The following is a 21,690-nucleotide window of genomic DNA, read 5'->3' on the forward strand; positions in this document are numbered from 1 at the left end:
ATTTGACAGCTAGGTGAGATAGTTGGAACCAAAGGCAGATAAATAGAATATACTTGACTCTGGTTCTATGCCCTTGATTTCTTATATTCCAGTTGAAATATCATGCTCTCCATAAGCCTTTCTCCATTCCCAGAAATGATTTCCCTCTGTCTGATATACCAGGTCTTATTCTATAGCACTGTAAAGGTCTGTTTTGGGGCTTTCTTCCTTAATAGGTATAAAGGTCGAGAGAGGATCTTCCCATCTTGGCAGGTGTTTAGAAATTATACCTGTCTGAAACACCAAATAACCAAATGGATGTGAAAAATGACCTGACCTGGAAATAGGTTAGACAGCCAAGCAGGGAGATTTCTTTGGCTGGTCCTTCAGTCAAATTGTGGGCAGGGCCTTGGAAGGAAGAAGCTCAGGTCTCAGTCTCTGTTTAAATGCAGGCAGCTGTCTGAGAGAGAGTCTGCTGTCAAGGAAGAGTGAGCCAGCCTGAAAGTGCAGTGGATAGGTTTCTGAAGCTGCAGAGATGGGAGTTGAATGCTGGAGAAACCGTCTGCTCCTGTTGGTTGTCCTAGTCCTGGTGGCCAAATTGGGTCACTTTCAAAGGTGGGGAGGATTCCGGGAGAAGTCCACGAGCAAGAAAAACATGAATTCAACACTTAAATTTTTCATTGAAAACTACAACAATGTGAGCAATGACACCTACTTATTTCGAGTAGACAAGCTACTTCAAAGTCATATGCAGGTTTGTGCCTCAGTTCTGCTAAATATGGACAGTGCTACCATTCTTGCCCATTTCTTATATTGAATTTATTGGGGTGACACAGGTAAACAAAATTAGAGTAGTTTCAGGTGCACAATTCTACAATACAACATATGTACATTGTATTGTGTGTTCATCATCCCAAGTCAAGTCTCCGTCCATCACCATTTATCCCTCCATACTTTTGTCCACCTCCTCACCACCCCTCCCCCCAGCAATCACCAAACTATTGATAGTGTCCATGAGTTCTTTTCTTTTTTTGCTCAGTTTCACTTAGCGTAATGCTCTGAGAACCATCCATGCTATTGCAAAGGGTAAGATTTCCTTTTTGGGGATATGGTGTGGCTCTAAGAGACAAGCAAATGATAGTGTCACCAACTGGGGAGTGTCTTCACTTGGAATGGGTGAGCTTCAGAGTGGTTCAGATCCATTCCCCTAGCCATGCTGCCAAAATGTTAGTCTAAGCACTGGAGTGAACTTTTAAGTCTATTACTCTTAGTCTGAAGCAAAAATGTTCCTTGAGGTTATCGATTGTTCTCCCTTGGGAAGAATTGCCTTTTATTCTGAAATGAGGTCCTACTAGAGAGAAAACAAAGGTAATTTTGTTTTCTATTCTTTTAAATTACACTTGACATATAATATTAGTTTCAAGTGTACAACTTGTGATTAGACATATAACTTATGCAGTGATCACCCTGATAAATCTGGTACTACTCATCTGACACCATACATAGTTACATACAATATTGTTGACTATATTCCCTATGCTGTACTTTATATCCCTGTGACTGTACTGTAAGTACCAATTTGCACTTCTAAATCCCTTCACTCCCTTCACCCATTCCCTTAACCCCTCTCCCATCAGGCAATAGTGAAAATGTTCTCTGTATCTATAAGTCTGTTTCTATTTTGCTTGTATTTTTTTTTTAATTTTATTTTATTTCATTGTATTTTTTCTATCACCGCTTATCCCATCTATGCCCTCTTCCACATCCACCCACCACCCTCTACCCCTGCAATCACCCACGCTGTTGTTCATATCCATGAGTTCTCTTTTGTTTCTTTTTTGTTCAATACCCCCCCACCCCATCACCTGAGCAGTCTGCCTGTTCTCTATTACTCTGTCTCTATTTTGCTTATTAGTCATTTTGTTCATTAGATTCCACATATGAGTAAAATCACATGGTACCTGTCTTTCTCTGACTGGCTTATTTCACTTAGCATAATGTCCTCTAGGTCTATCCATGTCGTTGCAGATGGTAAGATTTCTTTCTTTCTTTTTTAATGGCTAAATCATATTACATTGTATATATCTTTATCTTTATTCATTCATATTTATCTTCTTTATCTATTAATCTATTGCTGGACACTTAGGTTGCTTCCATAGCTTGGCTATTGTAAATAATGCAGCAATAAACATATAGGCATATGTATCCTTTTGATTTAGTGTTTTGAGTTTCTTCGAATAAATAGCCAGAAGTGAAGTTGCTGGGTCCTTCTTTATCTCTTGTGTTAACCTTTGTTTTGAAGTTTATTTGATTTGGTATAAGTATTACTACCCCACATTTTTTGTTTGTGTTGCTTCTATTTTCATAAAATATCTTTTTGCATCCCTTTACTCTCTGTATGTGTCTTTTTAATTTACTTCATTTATTTTATTAATAATTTTTTTTTTAGATAGAGTGGGAGGGAGAGAGGGGGGGAAAGAGAGAGAGAAACATCAACGTGAGACACATGGAGTGGTCGCAACCCACAGTACCCCAACCGGGGCGGGGACAAACTGCAACAGAGGTATGTGCTCCTAGTGGGAACCAAACCCGGAACTCTCTGGTCCACAGGCTGACGCTTTAACCACTGAGCCAAACAGGCCAGGGCTTTATTAATATTTTTAGAGAGAGGAAGGTAGAGAGAGAGAGATTGAAAGAGAGAGAGACACACAGCAGTATAAGAGACAAACATCAATCAGTTGCCTACTGTATATGCCCTGACCAGGAATCAAACCTGCTACCTTCAGTGTACAGGATGATGCTCCAACTGACTGAGCCACTCTGGCCAGGGCTGTGTGTGTGTTTTTTTATTTTTATTTATTTATTTATTTATTTATTTATTTATTTATTTATTTATTTTTATTTTTTTTTTTTTTTACAGATACAACATAATTTTATTAGTAGTGATAAATATTTTGCATGCTTGATACATTTTGTATTGTTCCTCTATGAATGGTCCAACATATTCATTCCCATTTTGAATTAGACATTTATCTTACTGATTTATATATTGTCCTTCTATATGAAACCCTTTTCTATCCTGTTTGTGACATTTATTGTAATTTTTTTCTTTTACTTTTAATAATAATTTGACAGCTTTATATGCATATGGAATTTTTCTCTTAATTATGTATTTCATTATTTAATTCTTACTAAGAGGTAACTCATCTTACCCTCTATATTTCTTCTTCTTATTTTTTTTAATAGATTGCTATTTTACATCTATTTTCTTTTCTTCCTCTTTATTTTATTTTTATTATGGTGGGAAATAAATATCTAAATTGATGTTTTCCAAATAACTAACCAATTATTCTAATACTTTATTCCCAGAAGGAGTTACTGAATCTCACTAATTCATGTGAATTTGTAATCACCATTAGTGCTATAGCTTCTGCTAAGGAGACATGCCTCCCTCAAGGCCATTCCCCTTCCTAGGGTGGCCTTCTGTCAATGATTGGTCAGTACTGGGGTATAAAGCTTAGCCCCCTGGCTCCAATTCAGGACCATTCTAAAGGACCATTCCACCTTCAGAGCTCCTTGTGGAGTTGGCTAAGTTCTTCTTATGACTACACCACAGCTCAACTTCTCCTTCTGCTTAACTCTGTTTTGTTTTGTTTTTCCCCTTCTTTTCCAAAAGTATTGACCACTAAAGTATTCCTTAATAAACTTCTTGTTTGTTAATCTCGCCTCAAAGTCTGCTTCTCATGGACACGCAGGCTTGTATTGAATAAATACAGGCATGCTCTGCACCCAAGGATAGGAAGTAAATATTCCTTAGCTGACCCTGGAGAGTGGACTATGGGCTCCCATTGCCCATTCCTCATCTGTCAGCTCACAAACTAGGAGCCAGCAGGCACAGAACCAGGCAGGACAGAACAGTTGACACTACCTATTGTCCTGACACTGACCAATACTCACAAATCTTGTCTTGAGCCTTCAGTAAGTCCAATTGGCGAATGTACTGAGACAGGATCTGAAATTGGAAGAGATGGAAATATCATTTGTACCTTCACTTTACCTATCCAGATCTTAAGAGTCCACTGACAAGACTATTTATTTATTTTTTAAAATTTTATTTTTGTTACAGATGTTTCTCCTTTTTTACCCCAGTGACACCCTCTTCCCCATTCCCCCGACCCCATCCCCGGCTTTATGTCCATGTCCATTGGTTATGCATACATGCATATAAATTCTGTGGATTATCTTCTCCCACCCCTCACTGCCCCCTCTTCTGAGGGTTGTCAGTCTGTACCCTACTTCCATGTTTCTGGGTCTACCCTATTCCTATGTGTGTGTGTGTTTTGATCCATTCAGTCACTGCATGTGTTTTGATTGGATCATTTAATCGATTTGCATTTCAAGTAATTGTTGATATGTATTTAATACCATTTTATTATTCATATTTTAAATCTTTATTTTTCTTCTTAAAAAAGACCCTATAATATTTCTTGTCATACTAGTTTGGTGACAATAAACTCTACATTTTTCTTGTGTGAGAAGCTCTTTTATCTGTCCTACAATTCCAAATGATAGAGTAATCTTGACTGTAGGCCTTTTTTCCCCTCATTTTGAATATTTTGTGCCAATCCCTCTGGGTAAAAAGTTTCTGTTGAGAAATCAGCTGACAGTTTTATGGGAACTCCCTAGTAGGTAACTAACTAACTGCTTTTCTCTTGATGCCTTTATGCTCTGCCTCTAACCTTTGGCATTTTATTATGATGTATGTTTGGGTTTATCTTCTTTGACCCTGGACTTGTACATATATTTTTTTCACCAATTGGGAAAGTTTTTCATCATTATTTTTTTTAAAAGTTGTTTGATTTCTTGCTCTCTCTCCTGCTTCCAGAACCCCTATCATGCAAATGTTGGTATTCTTGAGGTTGTTTCATAGAATTTTAAAATTACTTAAATAATTTATTTATTTTTGTTACAGATGATTCTCCTTTTTCCCCCATTGAAACACCCCTACCTCTCCTTCCCCGCCCTGTCCCCAGCTTTGTTGTCCATGTCCATTGGTTATGTGTACATGCATTTATATTCTGTGGTTTATCTCCCCCCCAACCCCCTCATCTGGGGATTGTCAGTCTGTACCCTACTTCCACATTTCTGAGGCTACCCTGTTCTTCAAACTGTTATGTTCATTATATTCCACAAAAAAGTAAGATCATAAGATACATCTCTTTCTCTGCTTGGCTTGCTTCACTTAGGATAATACTTTCCAGGTCCCTCCATGTTTTCTCAAAAAATAAGAGATCTTTCTGTCTTATAGCTGCATAGCACTCCATTGTGTATACGTACCACAGCATTTTTATCCATTCATCTACTGTTAGACACTTAGGCTGTTTCTAGATCTTAGCTATTGTAAATAGTGCTGCTATGAAAATAGGGGTACATGTATTCATTCTGACTGGTGTTTCAGGCTTCTTTGAAGTGGATCACTGGGTCAAATGGAAATTCAATTTTTAACTTTTTGAGGTAACATCATAGTAATTTTTTGAGGTAACATCATAGTGTTCTCCATAGTGGTGGCACCAGTCTGCATTCCCACCAGCAGTGTACTAGAGTCCCCTTTTCTCCACACCCTTGCCAACACTTGTCGTTCGATGATTTGTTGATGGCAGCCATTCTGATAGGTGTGAGGTGATACCTCATTGTTGTTTTAATTTGCATCTCTCTGATGATTAGTGATGTTGAGCATCACATTTCTTTATATGTCTCTTGGCCATTTCTATGTCCTATTTGGAGAGCTGTCTATTTAGTTCCTCTGCCCATTTTTTAATTGGGTCCTTTGTCTTTTTATTGTTGAGTTGTATGAGTACACTATATATTTTGAAAATTAACCCCTTATCTGATGTATCATTGGCAATTATGCTCTCCCATACAATGGTTTTTTTTGTTTTTGTTTTTTCAATTTTGCTTGTTGATTTTTTGTTGTGCAGAAGTTTTTGAGTTTGATGTAGTCCCATGTGTTCATCTTTTCCTTTGTTTCTGTTGCCTTAGGTGATATATCAGTGAAAATTCTGCTGTGTATAATGTTTGAAATTTTGTTTCCTAGAATTTTTTATGGATTCACAAGTCACACATAAGTCTTTTATCCATTTTGAGTTTATTCCTGCGTATGGTGTAAGTTGATGGTCTAGTTTCATTTTTTTTTCATGTAGTTGTCCAATTTATCCAACACCATTTATTAAAGAGGCTGTCTTTACTTCATTGCATGGTCTTGCCTCCTTTGTCAAATATTAATTGAGCATAATGTCTTGGGTCCATTTCTGGGTTCTCTGTTCTGTTCCACTGGGCCATGTGCCTGTCTTTGTGCCAGTACCAGGCTGTTTTGATTACAGTAGCTTTGTAGTATAACCTGATATCAGGAATTGTGATCCCACCTACTTTGTCCTTTTTCAAGATTGCTGTGGGCATTAGGGATCTTTTTTGTTGTTCCATAGGAACTTTTGAAGTATTTGTTCTAGTTCTGTGAAATATGCAATTGGTATTTTGATGGGGATTACATTGAATCTATAGATTGCTTTGGGTACTATGGACATTTTAATGATGTTAATTCTTCCAATCCATGAACAAGGTATGTGCTTCCACTTTTTTATATCTTCCTCTATTTCTTTCTTCAATGTCCTGTAGTTTTATGCAAATAGGTCCTTTACTTCTTTGCTTAAGATTATTCCTAGGTATCTTAATTTTTTTGCTGTGCTGGTAAATGGGATTGTTTTTTTCAGTTTCACTTTCCGTGAGTTGATCATTGGTGTATATAATGCCATTAATTTCTTGACATCTATTTTGTATGCTGCTACATTGCCACATTCATTTATTAAGTCTAGTAAATTTTTGATGGATTCTTTAGGGATTTCTGTGAATAGTATCATGTCATCTGCAAATAATGACAGTTTTACTTCCTCCTTTCCAATCTGGACACATTTATTCTCCCTGTCTAATTGCTGTGGCTAAAACTTTCAGTACTATGTTAAACAAGAGTAGCAAAAGTTGGCATCCCTGTCTTGTTTCTGTTCTTAATAAAAATGCTTTTAGTTTTTCCCCTCTGAGTATGATGTTGGTTATAGGTCTGTTATATATGGTCTTTATTATGTCAAGATATGATCCCTCTAATTCCAGATTGCTGAGCATTTTTATCAGAAATGGATGCTGGATTTTGTCAAATGCTTTTTCAGCATCTATTTATATGATCGTGTTTTTATTCTTTATTTTCTTTATGTGGTGTATCACATTTATTGATTTGAAAATATTGTACCAGTCTTGCATCCCTGGGATGAATCCTACTTAGTCATGATGAATAATATTTTTGATGTATTGCTGGATCCGATTTGCTAGTATTTTGTTCAGTATTTTGCCATCTATGTTCATCAGAAATATTGGCCTGTAGTTTTTTGTTTTTTGTTTTTTTCTTTGTAATGTCTTTTTCTGGTTTTGGAATTAGAATTATGCTGGCTTCAAGAAACGAGATTGGAAGTCTTTGTTTTTCTTGAATTTTTTGAGATAATTGGAGGAGAATGGATGTTAGTTCTTCTTCTTTAAATGTTCAATAAAACTCTCCTGTGAAGCCATCAGGGCCTGGGCTTTTGTTTGCTGGGAGAGTCTTGATTACCTCTTCCTTTTTCTTAGTTGTTATTGGTCTGTTCAAGTTTTCTATCTCTTCCTGGTCCAGTTTTGTGAAACTATGTGTTTCTAAAAATTTGTTTATTTTGCATAGATTGTTTTGTTGCCATATAACTGTCCATAGTGTTTGTTAACAATCCTTTGTATTTCTGTGGTGTCAGTTGTTACTTCTCTTTCATTTCTGATTTTGTGTACTTGGGTTCTCTCTCGTTGTATTTTGGTGAGTCTAGCTAAGGGTCCATCAGTTTTGTCTATCTTTTCAAGAAACCAGCACTTTGATTCATTGATCCTTTGAATTTTTTTTTATCTCTATGTCATTTATTTCTGCTCAGATATATTTTTAAAACTTATTTATTTATTTTTGGTATAGATGTTTTTTTATTATTCTCCAATTGACACCCTCCTTCCTCTCACTCTCTTCCCTGTCCCCAGCTTTGCTGTCCATTTCCATTGGTTATGTGCATATGAATATATGTTCTGTGGTTTATCTCTCACCCACTCCCACTCTTTAGGGGATTGTCAGTCTTTACCCTACTTGCATATCTCTGGGACTACACTGTTCTTCAGATTGTTATGTTTATTATATTTCACAAGTAAGTGCAATCATATAATACTTGACTTTCTTCACTTGGTTTGTTTCGCTTAGAATAATACCTTCCAGGTCCTTCCATGTCGTCTTAAAGGATAAGAGGTCTTTCTTTCTTTCAGCTGCATAGTGCTCCATTATGTATATGTACCACAGATTTTTTATCCATTTGTCTACTGATAAACACTTGGGCTGTTTCCAGATCTTAGCTATTGTAAATGGTGCTACTATAAATATGGGGTATATATTCTTTCTGATTGGTGTTTCAGGCTTCTTAGGGTATAATCAAAGAAGTGAGATCACTGTGTTAGATGACAATTAAATTTCTAATTATTTGAGGTAACACTGTATTGTTTTCCATAGTGGCTGCACCAGTCTGCATTCCCACCAGCTGTGTACTAGGTTCCCATTTTATCCACACCCTGGCCAACACTTGGTTTGGTTGAGCTTGGGAGAACCCACATTAAACACCACTGTGAAGTCTTACTTTTTTTGGTAGAGTGGCAAGCCCAGACTCTGTTCAGTTATTCTCTAGTGTTTTGCCTGGTGGCTATTAGTTATGGTTCCTTGAAGAGCCTTGTGTTCTTAGTTGAATAAAAAACTCTTTCAGAGGAATTCCAAAATGATAGCAGAGTGAATGGAAGCTACAAAGACTGTCTCCCAGGATCATACTGGAATTACAAGTAAAATAAAGACAAATCATCAGGAAAATGCAACAGAAAAGCAGCTTGTGAAGATCATATAACCAGGGACACTGACTCGATCCTGGTAGGATTGCAGAGGTGTGAGTGGGGGGCTGGGAGGCCAAAGACCACAGTGACCGTAGCTGTGAACAGTGTCCTCAGGTTAAACTCTCAAATGGCTCCACAGTGCAGAGCCAGAACAGATGCTAAAATAGCCACAGCCACTCACCTTGGGCTTTGGCAGAGGGAGGGCGGAATGGACTGGAACTGGGTGGAAACACTCAGAATTTGGAAGGCACTCAGAGCTTTTGCTGACTCGTAGCCATGCAGGATGATGACAACGTATTCCTTTCCAGGGTTCTGGGGAGAGGTGACACTCCTCCCTTAGAGTTTCAACCCTACCCAGTGAGCCATTAAAATGCAAATTGAGATTCATTAACAACCAGCATCTGCCCCAACCTCAGGAAATCCCCTTACCCTGAGGACCTGAGGGAGTTTTACATTCAACTGAATACCCAAGACTCTTCAAGTAACCACTACTGATAGCCTCCATGCAAAATGCTAGAGGATACTGAACCATTTCAGGGCTAGCAACTCTAACCAGGAAAGTAAGACTTTACAGTGGTGTTTAACATGGGTCCTCCCTCACTCATCCAAACCCAGACGAGGGATCCACAAAAAACAGAACACCAACACCCACAGGGAAAATTTGGCAGGCTCCAAAGCCCACTGTAATAGCCAAAATGGTAACACAAAGAAACAAAAGCCTAATGAAAGAACAGAAGACCTCTACCGAAGATGAGATGAATGTGGAGCAGTTAAGCAAGTTAACAGAACTAGAATTCAAAGCCATGATCTTGAGGAAGCTAAACAGCATGAGTAAGGACATCAATACCATGTGTAAAAAATGGAAATATGGAAAATCATCCAATTGGAAATTAAAAACCATGAAGAAGAAGTGAAGAATGACATATCAGAAATAAAGAACACATTGGGAGGTCTGAACAACAGAGTAGAGAAAGCTGAGGATGGGATCAGTAAATTGGAAGATAAGGTAGAAAAAAATTGAACAATCAGAAAACCAAAAGGAAAAACACAATTAAAAACCAGAAAGATAGCTTAAGAGAACTGTGGGACAACTGGAACATAATAACATTTGCATCATAGGAGTCGCCAAAAAAGATGAAAATGATCAAGGATTAGAGAATATGTTTGAAAAAATAGTGACAAAAACTTTCCTAATTTGGTGAAGGAAGAAGGCATTCAAGTTCAAGAAGCACAGAGAGCTCCAAGTAAGAAGAACACAAACAGGCCCACACCAACACACATAGTAATTAAAATGCCAAAATTAAAAACAAAGAGAGAATCCTAAAAGCTGGAAGAGATAAGCAACAGGTTACCTACAAAGGAATACCCATAAGGTTATCAGCTGATCTCTCAACAGAAACTCTACAGGACAGAAAGGAATGGCATGAGGTAATCAAGGTCATGATAAATAAGGATCTGAATCCAAGACTACTCTATCCAGCAAGGCTATCATTCAAAGTAGAAGGTCAAATAAAGAGCTGACCAGACCAAAAAAAAAAAAAAAAGCTAAGGGAATACATTAGCACCAAACCAGCAATGCAAGAAATGTTAAAGGGACTGTTCTAATTAGTAGAAGAAAGAGGAAGAAAAATATAGCCACATTAAACAAAAATGGCAATAAATAAGTACATATCAATAATCACCTTAAATGTAAATGGATTGAATGCTCCCATAAAATGAGTGGCTGATTGGATAAGAAAGCATTACTCATCTACATGTTGTTTAAAAGAGACCCACCTCACAAGAAAAGATTCACATAAGTTGAAAGTGAAGAAATGGAAAAAAATCTTCCAAGCAAATGGAAAGGAGAAAAAAGCTGGAGTAGCAATACTCATATCTGATAAAGTAGATTTCAAAATGAAGGCCATAACTACAGACAAAGAAGGCCACTACATAATATTGAAAGGATCTACCCAACAGGAAGATAGAAATTTGATAAACATATATACACCCAACATAGGAGCACCAAAATCTATTTTAAATCTTCTGGAGGACTTCAAAGGAGAAATTGACAGGAATACAATCATAGCAGGAAACTTCAACACCCCGCTGACATCATTGTATAGATCCTCTAGACAAAAAATCAGCAAGGAAACAGAGACTCTAAATGAAGCACTAGACCAAATGGATTTAATAGATATCTAAAGATAATTATACCCCTAAACCACAGAATTCACATTCTTCTCAAATGCACGTGGAACATTCTGAAAAATAGACCTCATGTTAGAACACAAACTAAGTCTTTACATGTTCAAGAAGATTGAAATCATATTAAGCATCTTCTCAGATCACAATGGCATGAAACTAAAAATCAATTGCAACAAGAACATGTAAAGACATTTGAACACATGGAGGCTAAATAGTATGTTATTAAACAACAAATGGGTTACCAAGAAGTTCAAGGAAGAAATTAAAAACTTCCTGCAAACCAATGAAAATGAACACACAACAACACAAAATCTATACAATTCAGCAAAGGCAGTTCTGAGAGGGAAGTTCATAGCACTACAAGCCTACTTCAAGAAAGAACATTTTCTAATAGACCATTTAACCTCACAACTTAAAGAATTAGAAAGCAAACAAAAAACAAATCACAGAACAAGTAGAAGGAAGGTAATAGTAAAGATCAGAGCAGAAATAAATGACATAGAGACCCAAAAAACAATTCAAAAGATCAATGAAAGAAACAGCTCATTCTTTCAAAAGATAAACAAGATTGATGGGCCCTTACCTAGACTCACCAAGAAACAAAGAGAGAGAACCCAAATATACAAAATCAGAAATGTAAGAGGAGAAGTAACAACTGACATAAAAAAAAAATACAAAAGATCATTAACAACTACTATGAACAATTATTTGGCAACAAATTTGACAATCTAAGCAAAATGGACAAATATCTAAAAACACATAACCTCCCAAAACTGGACCTGAAAGAGATTGAAAACTTGAACAGACCAGTAACAACTAAGGAAATTGAAGAGGTAATCAAGACTCTCCCAGCAAGCAAAAACACAGGCCCTGATGGCTTCTCGCGGGAGTTTTACCAAACATTCAAAGAAGAACTAACACCCATTCTCCTCAAACTATTTCAGAAAATTTGAGAATAAGAAAGACTTCCAAACTCATTTTATGAGGTCAACATAATTCTAAATTCAAAACCATAAAAAAACACTATAAATAAAGAAAACTAAAGGCCAATATCCATGATGAACATAGATGCTAAAATCCTGAACAAAATACTAGCAAATCAAATTCAGCAATACATCACAAAACTTATTCCCTATGACCAAGTGGGATTCATCACAGGGATGCAAGGCTGGTAGAATATGTGCAAATCAATAAAATGTGATACACCACATAAAGAAAATGAAGAATAAAAACCACATGATTATATCAATAGATGCTGAAAAAGCCTTCGACAAAATCCAGCACCCATTTCTGATAAAAACGCTCGCTCAGCGTTTTTATCTGGGAATAGTTTTTATTCTGGGAATAGAGGGATCATATCTCGACATAATAAAGGCCATATATGAAAGACCTACAGCCAAGATCATACTCAATGGGCAGAAACTAAACACTTTTTTTTTTTTTTTTAATAACAGGAACAAGACAGGGATGCCCACTTTTGCCACTCTTATTCAACATAGTATTGAAAGTTTTAGCCTCAGTAATGAGACATTAAGAAAAAATAAAAGGGATCCAAATGTGAAAGGAGGAAGTAAAACTGTCATTATTTGCAGATGGTATTATACATAGAAAACCCTAAAGACTCCATCAAAAATCTAGTAAACTTAATGAATTTGGCAAAGTAGCAGGATACAAAATTAACGTCAAGAAATCAATGGCATTCTTATACCCCAATGATGAACTCACAGAAGGAGAAACTAAAAAAACAATCCCATTTCCCATCACAGCAAAAAAATTAAGATACCTAGGAAGAAATGTAACAAAAGAAGTAATGGACCTATTTGCAGAAAACTACAGGACATTGAAGAAAGAAATAGAGGAAGATATAAAAAAGTGGAAGCACATACCTTGTTCATGGATTGGAAGAATTAACATCATTAAAATGTCCATATTACCCAAAGCAATCTATAGATTCAATGTAATCCCCATCAAAATACCAATGACATATTTCACAGAACTAGAACAAATACTTCAAAAGTTCCTATGGAACCCAAAAAGATCACGATTAGCCACAACAATCTTGAAAAAGAAGGACAAAGTAGGTGGGATCACAATTCCTGATATCAGGTTATACTACAAAGCTACTGTAATCAAAACAGCCTGGTACTGGCACAAAAACAGGCACATGGCCCAGTGGAACAGAACAGAGAAACAAGAAATGGACCCAAGACATTATGCTCAATTAATATTTGACAAAGTAGGCAAAAGTATACAATGGAGTAAAGACAGCTTCTTTAATAAATGGTGTTGGGAAAATTGGACAGTTACATGTAAAAAAATAAAATTAGACCATCAACTTACACCATACACAAAAACAAACTCAAAATAGATTAAAGACTTAAATGTGACCTGTGAATCCACAAAAATTATAGAAGAAAATATAGGCAACAAAATTTTGGACGTCATACACAGTAGAATTTTCACTGATACATCACCTAAGGTAACAGAAACAAAGAAAAAAAATGAACACATGGGACTACATCAAAGTCAAAAGCTTGTGCACAGCAAAAGATACAACTATCAAAATAGAAAGGCAACCCACTGTATGGGAGAGCATTATTGCCAATGATACATCAGATAAGGGGTTCATTTCCAAAATATATAGAGTACTCATACAACTCAACAAAAGGAAGACAAAGAACCCAATTAAAAAATCGGCAGAGGAGCTCAATAGGCACCTCTCCCAATAGGACATAGAAATGGCCAAGAGACATATGAAGAAATGCTCAATATTACTAATCATCAGAGAGATACAAATTAAACCAACAATGAGGTATCACCTCACACCTGTCAGAATGGTTGTCATCAACAAATCATCAAACAACAAGTGTAGGCAAGGGTGTGGAGAAAAGGGGACTCTAGTACACTGCTGGTGGGAATGAAGACTGGTGCATCCACTATGGAAAACAGTATGATGTTACCTCAAACAATTAAAAATTGAACTGTCATTTGACCCAATGATCTCACTTCTTGGAATATACCCTAAGAATCCTGAATCACCAATCAGAAAGAATATATATACCCCCATGTTTATAGCAACACTATTTACAATAGCTAAGATCTAGAAATAGCCCAAGTGTCCATGAATAGACAAATGGATAAAAAAGCTGTGGCACATAAACACAATGGAGTATTATGCAGTTGTAAGAAGAAAGATCTCTTATCTTTTGAGAGTACATGGAGGAACCTGGAAAGTATTATCCTAAGCGAAACAAGTCAAGCAGAAAAAGACAAATACCATATGATCTCACTTATTTTTGGAATATAATGAACATAACAATCTGAGGAATGGTGTAGATCTAGAGATGTGAAAGTAGTATACAGACTGACAACACTAGATGGGGAGGGGGGAGATGGAGGGTGGAGTGAAGAGATAAACCACAGAACTTATATGCATGTACACATAACCAATGTACATGGACAACAAAGCCAGGGACGGGGTGGGGGGCATTAGGAGGAGGGTGTCAGTGGGGTAAAAAAGAAACATCTGTAACAAAAATAAAATTAAAAAAAAAATAAAACAAAACAAATCTCTTTTAGGTGTTCAGCCTAAGGGAATTTTCCGAGGGTGGAGCAGATGCTGATTGTTAATGACCCTCAATTTGCATTTCAATGGCCCACCTGGTTGTGGTTGAATCTCTGGGGAAAGTGCTGCTGCCTTTTCTTAGATCCCTGGGAAGAAGTAAGGTGGCCACCATCCTATGTGGCCACAAGTCAGCAAAAGCTCTGACAGCCCTCAGAACCTCTAGTGTCCCCACACTTCCAGTCCAGTCCATGCTCCCTCTGCCAGAGCCCAAGGTGAGTGGTTGTGGTTATTTTAGCATCTGTCCAGGGTCGGTGCTGTGGAGCGGCTTGGGAGTTTAACTGGAGAGCGAGGGTGGTGCTCACAGCTAAGGCTGCTTGCTTTCTGTGGGCTCCCAGCACCCCCTCTTGCACCTCTGCAATCCTACCAGGATTGAATCAGTGTCCCTGGTTATATGATCCTCGCAAGCTGCTTTTCTATTGCTTTTTCCCATCAGTTTGTCTTTATTTTAGTTGTAATCCAGTTTGGTCCTGGGAGATGGTCTGTGTAGTTTCCATTACTCCACCACCATTTTTTCTCTCTCTGTTCTAGGGATTTTAAAAACTATTTTCACTTCTTGTGTTCTTTTTTCTTTTTGTTCTTCTGATGGGGTGTTTTTTACTTCTTTATATTTTTAATTGCTAATTTAATACTCTTTTTTATTTATTCTATTATTGATTCTCTCTAATTTATTTTTCATTTTATTTAGTGTATCCTTTTCTGACTGGTTCTTTTTATGGGTGCTCTGTCTTTGTTTATGCTGTTCAAGTTATTACTATGTTTTTAAAACATTTTTATAATCATTGTTTCAAACTTTGTATCTGGTAATTTGCTTGCCTCCATTTTACTTATTTCTCTTTCTGAAGATTTCTTTTGTTCTTTTACTTGGGACTTGTTTTCTCGTATCCTCATTTTGGTAGCTTCCCTGTGTTTGTTTCTATGTATTAGAGAGAGCTATTATGTCTTTCAGACTTGGGAGAGTGGCCTTATTTAGTCATTGTCCTGTAGGATCCAGTGGAACAGCCTCCCTTGTCCCCTGAGCTGGGTGCTTTAGGTATGCCTTTTGTGTGGGCTGTGTGCACTGCCCTGTTGTAGTTGAGCCTTGATTGTTGTTGGCATGCCACTGGGAGGGACTGACCCTCAGTTCGATTGGCTGCAAGGACGGGCTGTGACTATAGTAGAGGGGCTGCTGTGCTGGTGCTGACCTCATAGAGCAGGACTGACTTCAGTGGAGCTTTGGTGCCTGCTGAGGCTGCACTTTGAGCATGTCACTTGTGGAGGTAATTGGATTGTAATCTAGCATGGTCTAAAGCTGTCCACCATGTGCACTGGCTCTGGGGCCTCCCAGGATGTACAAGGTCAGCCACCACCTGTGCCCTGCCTGCGCCCACCCAGCATAAGCTACAGAGCAATGATTGCTACATATGTTGGACTTGGAGGTGCCTAAAAGTGTCTAAGCTGTGAACTGAGGCTGTCACTAGTGCCAGTGTTGGGTCACTTAGCGAGATGTACAAGATATACAAAGGCCAGGTACTGCTTGTTTAAGAGATTTTAGGAAAATCTAAAGCATGAACCAAGAGAGGCCATTTGTATGGAAAAACCACCAGTAAAGGCTTGAGTGAACCCAAATGTTGAGTGGGGCAGGGTCTCAGGGAATCACCAGAGTGGCACAAAAGTGTTAGCCAGGTTGATGGAGATTCAGATCTGGTGCCTGCCTGCCAACTCTTTGGGAGAAAGGCTCAGCAAAGGAACAATGACTTCTACCAGCACTTCTGTCTGGGAGAAAGCTGCCCCTTTAGCTCTGGCCCTGAAATCAAACAATTCATTCATGCTGTTACCCTAGTACTGGAACTCTAGAGGTGAGTCCAAGTGAATCTGTTCATGGGCTTTTAAAAAAAAAATGCCTGGAACTCCAGCATCCCTTTTTCTCACTCAGTCCTAATCCCTGATGATTTTCACAGCCAGAAGTTATGGGGACGTCTCTTTCTGCCACTGAATCCCAGGGATGGGAGCCTGGTGTGGAGTTGGGTCTCCTGACTCCTCAGGGGAAACTCTGCAGTCAATATTTTGTGGTGTGGGACCAGGCTGTCTCACATCCCCACCTCTTCTACCAGTCTTGATGTGGCTTCCTCTTTTATATACTTAGCTATAGGACTTTTGTGAAGCTAGATTTCAGGCATTCTGAATAATGGTTTTTCTGTAACTTAGATGTAATTTTGATGTGGTAGTGAGAAGTTGTGAGTACCACATTTACCACCATCTTTACCAGAGCATTCTTGTTTTCTTTAATAGTCTCACTGTAACATATAAATGTTTTCTGTAGGTTCCCCTCAACACTAACATTGTAAAGTTCAGGCTTATAAAATCTAAGTCTGAACTTTCTAGCTGTGTTCTACAAAAATCTAAAATTATACAGAAGCTTATTCTTTTTGGCAGGAGGAGCCTAAGGGGAATAAGGGTAGACTTTAATCAGATCATCTATTATTTGTTTTGTCTGTGAAATTTTCTGATGACAATTTAAGGATGATGAAGAAAAGTTGTTTGAAAACCACTTTAGAAATTATTTATTTAATTATTTTTGTTACAGATGTTTCTCTTTTTTTCCCCAATTGACACCCTCCTCCCAATCCGGCCCCACCCCCAGCATTATTGTCTATGTCTTTGTTTACACATACATGCATAGAAATTCTGTGGTTTATTTCTTTCCTCTCTCCACATCCACCTCTTCTGAGGTTTGTCAGTCTGGCCCCATTTCCATGTCTCTGGGTTTATTTTGTTCTCCAGCTTGTTTTGTTCATTATATTTCACAAATAAGTGAGATCATGTGATATTTGTCTTTCTCTGATTGGCTTGTTTCACTTAGGATAATACTCTCCAGGTCCTTCCATGTCATCTAAAAGGATAAGAGATCTTTCTTTCTTATGGCTGCACAGTACTCCATGTGTATATGTATCACAGCTTTTTTATCCATTGATCTATTGATGAAAACTTGGGCTGTTTCCAGATCTTAGTGATTTTAAATAGTGCTGCTATGAACATAGGGGTACATATATTCTTTGGGTTGATGTTTCACGCTTCTTAGGGTATATTCCTAGAAGTGGGATCACTGGGTCAAATGGCAAATTATTTTTAAATTTTTTGAGGAAACACCATAGTGTTTTCCACAGTGGCTGCACCAGTTTGCTTTCCCACCAGCAGTGTACTAGAGTCTCCTTTTCTCCGCACCCTCGCCAACACTTGTTGTTTGATGATTTGTTGATGGCAGCCATTCCGGCAGGTGTGAGGTGATATCTCATACATTTTTTTTATTTGCATCTCTCTGATTATTAGTGACATTGAGCATTTTTTCATGTGTCTCTTGGCCATTTGTATGTCCTGTTTAGAGAGGTGTCTATTTAGGCCCTCTGCCCATTTTTAAATAGGGTTCTTTGTTATCCTTTTGTTGAGTTGTATGGGTATTTATATATACTAGAAATTAGCACCTTATCTGATATATCATTGGCAATTATGCTCTTCCATACAGTGAGTTCCCTTTCCATTTTGATGCTTGTTTATTTTGCTGTGCAGAAGTTTTTTAGTTTGATGTAGTCCCATGTGTTCATTATTTGGTGGTGTTTCTATTGCCTTAGGCATTATATCAGTGAAAATTCTGCTGCGTGTGATATCTGAAATTTTGTTGCCTGTTTTTTTTTTTTTTTTTTTCCTAAGATTTTTATGGATTCAAAGTCACATTTAAGTCTTATATTCATTTTGAGTTTATTCTTGTGTGTGGTGTAAGCTGGTTATACTTTTATTTTTTTCATGTAGCTGTCTAATTTTCCCAACAGCATTTATTGAAGAATCTATCTTTACTACACTGTATGCTCTTGCCACCTTCGTCAAATATGAATTGAGCATAATGACTTGGGCCAATTTCTTTGTTCTCTGTTCTGTTCCATTGATCTATGTTCCTGTTCCTGTGTTAGTACCAGGCTCCTTTGGTAACTATGGCTTTGTAGTATAACCTGATATCTATTATTTTACTTTGTTCTTCTTTTTTAAGATTGCTGTAGTTATTTGTGGTCTTTTTTGGTTCCATATAAACTTTTAGAGTATTGTTCTAGTACTGTGAAATATGTCATTGCTATTTTTATTTTTTTCCAACTTTTGTTAATTTATTTAGTTACAAATACCCCCCCCCCCAGACACCCTCCTCTCCATCTCTCTCCCCACCCCTCAAACATTGTTTTCTATGTCCATTGGTTATGCATAAGTGCATATAAGTTCTTTGGTTCATTTTATCCATTACCCCTTCTCCCCTGCTCTGAGGTTTGTCAATCTGAACCATACTCTTTTCTATGTCTCTGGGTCCATTTTTTTCATCAGTCCACCTTGTTTAATATATTTCACAAATAAATGAAATCATGTGGTATTTGTCTTTCTCTGATTGGCTTATTTTGCTTAGCTTAATACTCTTGAGGCCCATCCATGTTGTCTCAAAGGACAAGTGATCTTTCTTTCTTACAGCTGCATAGCATTCCATTGTACCAGCTATTTTATCCACTCATCTATTTCCAAATCTTGGACTAGGCTGTTTCCAAATCTTAGCAATTGTAAATAATTCTGCTGCGAACATCAAGGTACATACATTTTTTGGATTGGTGTTTCAGGCTTTTAGGATATGTTCCTAGAAGTGGGATCACTGGGTCAAATGGCTAATTATTTTTCAATTTTTTGAGGAAACACCATAGTGTTTTCCATAGTGGCTGTACCAGTCTGCATTTTTACCAGCAGTGTACTCCATATCCTCACCAGCACTTGTTGTTTGATGATTTGTTGATGGCAGTTAGTCTGATAGGTTTGAGGTGATATCTCATAGTTGTTTTAATTTGCATCTCTCTGATGATTAGTGATGTTGAGCATTTCTTCATATGTCTCTTGGCCATTTGTATGTCCTACTTGGAGAAATGTCTATTTAGGTCCTCTCCCCATTAAAAATTTTTTTTATTGATTTTTAGAGCGAGAAAAAGGGAGAGGGAGAGAGAAAGATAAACATTGATAAGAAAGAACACTGATTGGCTGCCTTCTGCATGCCCCCCACTGGGGATTTGGCCCACAACCTGGGCATTTGCCTTGACCAGAAATTGAACTGGCAACCTCTTGGTGCATGGGTCAGTGTTCAACCACTAAGCCATACCGGTCAGACTTCTGCCTATTCTTTAATTGGGTTCTTTGTTTTCTTTCTTTGAGTTGTATGAGCACTCTATATATTTTGGAAATTAGCCTCTTATCTAATGTATCTTCCATAGAGTGGGTTCCCTTTTCATCTTGATGTTGTTGTTTTTTTCGCTGTACAGAAGCTTTTTATTTTTTATTTTCAAGATAGTTTTATTATTATTATTATTATTTTAATTTTATTTTTGCTACAGATGTTTCTCCTTTTTTACCCCATTGACACCATCCTCCCCATTCCCCCCACCCCGTCCCCAGCTTTGTTGTCTATGTCCATTGGTTATGCATACATGCATATAAGTTCTGTAGTTTATCTCTTCCCACCCTCTACCACCCCCTCTTCTGAGGGCTTTTTAGTTTGATGTAGTTTCATGTGCTCATTTTTTTCTTTGTTACTGTTGCCTTATGTGATGTATCAGTGAAAATTCTGCTGCGTATGATGTCTGAAATTTTGTTGCCTACATTTTCTTTTAGAATTTTTATGGATTCACGAGTCACATTTAAGGTTTTTATCCATTTTGAGTTTATTCTTGTGTATCGTGTAAATTGATGGTCTAGTTTCACTTTTTTTGCATGTATGTCATTGGTATTTTGATGGGGATTGCATTGAATCTATAGATTGCTTTTGGTAGTATGAACATTTTAATGATGTTAATTCTTCTAATCCATGAACAATGTATATGCTTCTACTTTTGTATATCTTACTGTAATTTTTTTTTCCAGTTACCTGTAGTTTTCTCTAAATAGATCCTTTACTTTTTTGGTTAAGTTTATTTTTAAGTATCTTAATTTTTTTGGCCGCAGTGTTAGGTGGGGTTGCTTTTTTAGTTTCTCTTTCATTGTGCTCATTGTTGGTTTACAAGAATGCTGTCAATTTCTTGATGTTAATTTTGCATTCTGCTCTTTTGCCAAATTAGTAGATTGTTGGTAGTATCTTTAGGGTTTTCTATGCACAATATTATGTTATCTGCAAATAATGTCAGTTAAACTTCCTTCTTTCCAATTTGAATTCCTTTTCTTTTTTTCGTAAGACTTCCAGTACTATGTTAAATAAGAGTGGTGAAAGTGGGCATCCCTGCCTGGTTTCTGTTCTTAAGGAAAATGCTTTTAGTTTTTGCCCATTGAGTGTGATGTGGCTGTAGGTTTTTTATATATTGTCTTTATTATGTCAAGATATGTCCCCTTGCCCTGACTGGTTAGGCTCAGCAGTTAGAGTGTCGGCCCATGGACCAGAGAGACCCGGGTTCAGTATCTGCTAAGGACATGTACCTCAGTTGCAGTTTGTCCCCAGTCCTGGTTGGGGTTGTGTGGGTAGCTGCCATTCGATGTATCTCTCTCACATCAATGTTTTTCTCTCTCTTCCTTCCTCTCTCCTTCCCGCTTTATTTGAGGATAAGTGCTAAAATGTTCTCAGGTGAGGATAAACAAACAAACAAAAAATATGAGCCCTCTACTCTCATATTGCTGAGCTTTTTTTTTTTTTAAATGCATACTGAATTTTGTTGAATGCTTTTTCAGCATCTATTGATATAGTCATATGATTTTTATCTTTCATTTTGTTTATGTGATGTATCACATTTATTGATTTGCAAATATTGTACCATCCTTCCATCCCTGGGATGAATCTCACTTGGTCATGATTAATAATTTTTTTGATATATTGTTGGATTCAATTTGCTGATATTTTGTTAAGAATTTTGGCGTCTATGTTCAACAGGGATATTGGCCTGTAA

At 37.3% G+C, this 21,690-nt stretch overlaps 1 protein-coding gene across 1 annotated transcript in view; it reads left to right on the plus strand.

The window, feature by feature from the left end:
* The first annotated feature begins 514 nt into the window (after positions 1-514).
* Positions 515-21,690, plus strand: part of CSTL1 (cystatin like 1) — a 33,895-nt gene continuing 12,719 nt past the window's right edge. Inside the window, exon 1 of the mRNA XM_036244002.1 lies at positions 515-733. Within this exon, the coding sequence (XP_036099895.1) occupies positions 515-733 (219 nt within the window). The remainder of the gene's footprint in view (positions 734-21,690) is intronic.

This window comes from Molossus molossus, unplaced genomic scaffold (assembly GCF_014108415.1).
Source record: "Molossus molossus isolate mMolMol1 unplaced genomic scaffold, mMolMol1.p scaffold_m16_p_6, whole genome shotgun sequence".
Taxonomy (NCBI): domain Eukaryota; kingdom Metazoa; phylum Chordata; class Mammalia; order Chiroptera; family Molossidae; genus Molossus; species Molossus molossus.